This window comes from Lycorma delicatula, chromosome 6 (genome assembly GCF_047948215.1).
Source record: "Lycorma delicatula isolate Av1 chromosome 6, ASM4794821v1, whole genome shotgun sequence".
In the NCBI taxonomy this organism is placed as follows: domain Eukaryota; kingdom Metazoa; phylum Arthropoda; class Insecta; order Hemiptera; family Fulgoridae; genus Lycorma; species Lycorma delicatula.
Window position 1 is genome coordinate 119,516,784 of NC_134460.1, and position 4,518 is coordinate 119,521,301.

Sequence of the window (4,518 nt, forward strand, 5' to 3'; positions counted from 1 at the left end):
GCCCCCATGACTAGGATTCCTGGGCATGCCCATACGCAAGAATGGGTGAGTCCGGGTGTTTCTGATAATGTTATGAGGAACCCTCATGGTATGAGCGTGTGGGCGCGTTGCGAAGGTCATGTGAAACACATGTCCGGAGCATTAGGTTAGGACCGGGAAGGGCAGCTCCTTCATGGAGGGGTGCCTGAGTTTCCTGAATAGGAGGTTCGGGTATTCCGTTGATGTGGGGTGACCCCAACGGGTGAGTCCCTAAGTGGATGAAGACAGGATGGGTGGGCAGTCACCCGCCATGACATACGGGGTCGACTAAAGAGATGTCTTACGATGATTCCTGGTTGCTTCCGTACGTTAAAAGATGGTTGTTAAAAAAACAAGTAATGAGTAGAGAGGGCCGTCGTGATAGTATATAACAAAAAAAATTACGTGTAGTCGACCACACTTCATTTGGTCGATCACAAAACCATGATGCTAGAACCAAGATTATTTTCGTCAGACTGTTTGCGTCGGATTTCCTTTTTTACATCATCTTAATCTGTTTTTTCTATTCACACACAAAGGACATTTAGGCTTTCTTTTTTCATTTGATCTGTTATAGCCAAGTTTAGTTTGTGGGAATCTACTTTAACTGCAATTGTTATTAATGTCTTACGTATTGGCTTTTATTTTTCTTATGGTTTTCAATCGATGATGACTTGTCTGGTTTCACACTCAAAACTAACTAACTACAGAAAAGTACGTTTCCTAGAAATACGTAATTCGTATCAAACATTTCGGAATTTACAGAAATATCGATAAAGTAAAGACCGTTTCCTGCTAAAAAAATTGATTCTGAAAACTTTATAAATATTTTTTATTTCTCTTAAACTACATACTTTTTACTACTCTATATAATCGCCACATGAATTAAGACATTTAACGTAGCGATACACCAGCTTCAACATACCCTCGTCGTATTCTTCTGCTGCCAGTCCATTTATACACTGTTTAACAGCATTTTTAAGTTCATCGTCACCCGCGAATTGCTTACCGCTCAAAAATTCTTCAAATTTCCCAAAAAAATGGTAATCAGAAGGAGCTAAATCCGGACTATATGGTGGGTGATCGTAAATTTTCCATCCAAATGTTCTCAATAAATCACGTGTCGGACACCAACATGTGGACGTGCATTATCGTGCAGCAGGACGACGCCGATTTTGAATGGCGCGCCGTAACTTACTAGATTTTCGCTGTAGGCTTCTGCACTTATAGTTGTTCCACATGGCATGAAATCAATCAGCAGTATGCCAAACTGATCCCAAAAGGCTGTGGTTTGACCTTTATTGTCTGATTGGTTATTAAGGATGACGCCATTCACTTAACTGCCGTTTTTTCTCTGGCGTTTAATACGAAATCCATGTTTCATCGCCGGTAACACTTGAATTAAGGAAATCGTCACCTTTTTCTATGTAGCACATCAAAAATTCCAAAACAGATCCAATTTGTGTTTTATTTGTGATATTCCGTTAAGACGTGCGGCACCCGACGTGCACATATCTTTCTGAAGCCTATATAGTCATGAACAATGCGACCTATAACAGCTCTTGAAAAAGAAGGGCCAGATCGGAAATCGTTGAGCGACGATCTTTTTCTGATTTCATCATCGACGCGTTTCAACAAGTCCTTGGTGATTACCGAGGGCCTCCCCGAACGTTCTTCATCATGCACATTAATTTGTTGTTTCGAAATCTTTCACATCATTTTCGGGCATTTCTTTCATTCATTACATTATCACCGCACACAGCAACTAACTGCCTATGAATTTCATCTGGCTTAACGTTTTGATGGTTTAAAAACCGTATGACTCCACGTATTTCACACTCGGCGGCAATCTCGATTTTCCTATTCATTTTATAACGTAATAACTCACACGTAATCAAATATACAATAACGCGAACTTACAGACAACAATGCAGTGTATACATCGTGGCCATGAACGACACAGATTCGCCAACCTTAATGAGAGAAATTTCCCAGCGGTTTCCACTTTAGAGATATCCAAAATTTTATCTCTGAGCTTAATAGCAGGTGATTTCAATATCAAAAAGTTAAACACAGTTTATTAAATTAAGGTTTATATACCTCATATAAATATGAAAAACGTACCAATCTAAATATAAAGAAATGTGTTTCTAGAAGATTCTTTTAGAAGCTCTAGGAATTCCTTCATAAATGTTGCAGGTTGCTGAATTTCTATCTATTTAATGAGTGAGCCAACTTAAAAATATTTATAATTCAATCAATTAGTTCTCATTTGACACATGCTTTCATCTATTTTTTCTCATGAGAATTACTTTTGAAGTTTTATTTACATTTTTTCTACGATTATTTTCATGTTATAATTTATAAATATTATCCAATAAAAAATTACTCATTTAAATTCATTTCTTAATTACAAAAATTTTAAGTTTTTTCTTTAATGGTTCAGTATCATAAAATACATGACAATCAAACAATGATTGGAAGCAATATATATGTATATATACATTTATATTTTGTGTCTTAATAACCATTTATCACAGTGGTAATTGATCAAAATAATTAATTAATGATAACAGTCAAATCAGTAATAAAAAAGATAAGTAAAACAAAGATTATTATCTTTTGTTTACATACAGTTTGTGTAATACATTATGCAACTTTTTAAATGAGTTATTTAGTAATTAAAATGTTAACCTGCAATTTAGTTGTATATGTTTTATTTTTTAGTGGGGTCAAATGTAATGTTACTTTTAACAGTGGTGAAACTATTAGTATTACTAATTTTATGAAAGATGCTGGTTTGGATGCTTCTGAATTCAACAGTAGTGCTGATACTTCATCTTTTAAAGATAGTTTAAGTTCAATGACATTAACAAGCACTGAAGTTGATACAGATTCACAGTACACTACAGCGGAATTTAGTTCTAGGGAATCACTCTCTCCGAGGGATCATATACAATATGGTAGCAAAACTGATTTTTTTGGTAAAGTTGTACTCATAACCGGAGCAAATTCTGGTATAGGTAAAGCGTTAGCATTACATTTTGCAAAATTAGGTGCAACATTATCACTTACGGGTTCAAATTTTTCAAAACTGTACTATAGTTATAAAGAAATAAGAAAATTTGCAACGGTTAAACCACATATCCCATGCGGTAATCTAACTGATCCAGACCATGCAGATTATGTTATACGGTACACAATTAATCGATTCGGTAAACTAGATGTTCTTATCAACAATGCAGGTGTGTATGAACTCGGTGGTATTGAAAATACAACTGTTGAACAATTTGATAGAATATTTGATAACAATGTAAAATCAATGTACTTATTAACGATGTATGCTGTTCCATACTTAGCAAAAACTAATGGAACAGTAATTAATATATCAAGTTTGGCTGGATTAAGACCATTTAGAGGTATTCTTGCTTATTGTATGTCTAAAGCTGCAGTCGATCAATTCACTAAATGTTTAGCATTAGAACTTGCACCCAAAAATATACGTGTAAACAGTGTAAATCCAAGTGTTGTAGATACCGGTATACATATAACAGGTGGTATGGATCCAGAAAAATATAAAAAATATATTAAAGAAAGTAGAAAAAAACATCCACTAAAAAGAATTACAACAGTTGAAGATATTGTAGAAGCTGTTGCATTTCTAGCAAGCGATAAGGCTAAATTTATTACTGGTGTTAATTTTCCAGTTGATGGAGGTCGTTCTATATGCCCTTCTTAAGATTACATTAAATCAATAATACGTAATAAAAAAATATATATATATTATTATATATATAATAATAAAAAAAATTAATTATTAAGTTTCTGTTTAGGTAAATGAAATATTTTAAATAGTTTTTATACAAAAAATTTTATGTTTACAGTAAAAAATGAACCCTAGATTTCAATATTTCTCAATGTTTTGAGTTCAAAGATTAAACAATTATATAAGCAACTGTGTGTGTTGTTTCAGTTTGGTTTTTTGTTGTATACCATAGGAATGGTTTTTCAAACTATCGTGTTATTTGGTATATTAGCTTGTGCAATTAGATTAATTGTATTTACTTATTGAAAAAATCAGTGGAGTTGTGATTATTTAGGCGAGTTATATTTTAAGGATATTTTTATAAAAATGTTATATGCATGTTACTCATCAGAAATTCACAAATACCCCTAACCATCTAAAAATAATAACATTTTAAAAAATTCTCAACTTTGACTATTTCAGCCTAAGTTAATTTTTTTCTAAATTAAAAAATGAGGTATCAAGTTTGAAAACAATTTAAAATTTTTTTCTAAAGGTTGAGAGAAAATGAAAAGTGTATTAAAAAATAATTATTATTAAATAGACCAAAAATAACTTCATTTGACATATTTAAACAATATATTTTCCTTTTTATAAGGAAATAACTAAGATCATAAGGAGAATAATACACTTCCTTCATTGGAATAAAGGTTCGATTTTGAAAAAATTTGTAAATGCTTAAAAAAAGTTTGCCA

General features: G+C 32.6%; 1 protein-coding gene across 1 annotated transcript; it reads left to right on the top strand.

The window, feature by feature from the left end:
• The first annotated feature begins 377 nt into the window (after positions 1–377).
• LOC142326928 (putative oxidoreductase TM_0325) lies at positions 378–3,757 on the top strand. The gene is made up of 3 exons (XM_075369656.1): positions 378–396; positions 3,009–3,095; positions 3,192–3,757. Exons 1-3 carry the CDS (start codon positions 378–380, stop codon positions 3,755–3,757), a joined length of 672 nt encoding a protein of 223 aa, XP_075225771.1.
• Positions 3,758–4,518: the final 761 nt, after the last annotated feature.

Excerpts from the sequence above, each read along its gene's own strand:
- LOC142326928 (XM_075369656.1), top strand. Across the intron at positions 3,096-3,191 it reads TGCAACATTATCACTTACGG|ACCATGCAGATTATGTTATA; the intron begins GTTCAAATTTTT and ends TAACTGATCCAG.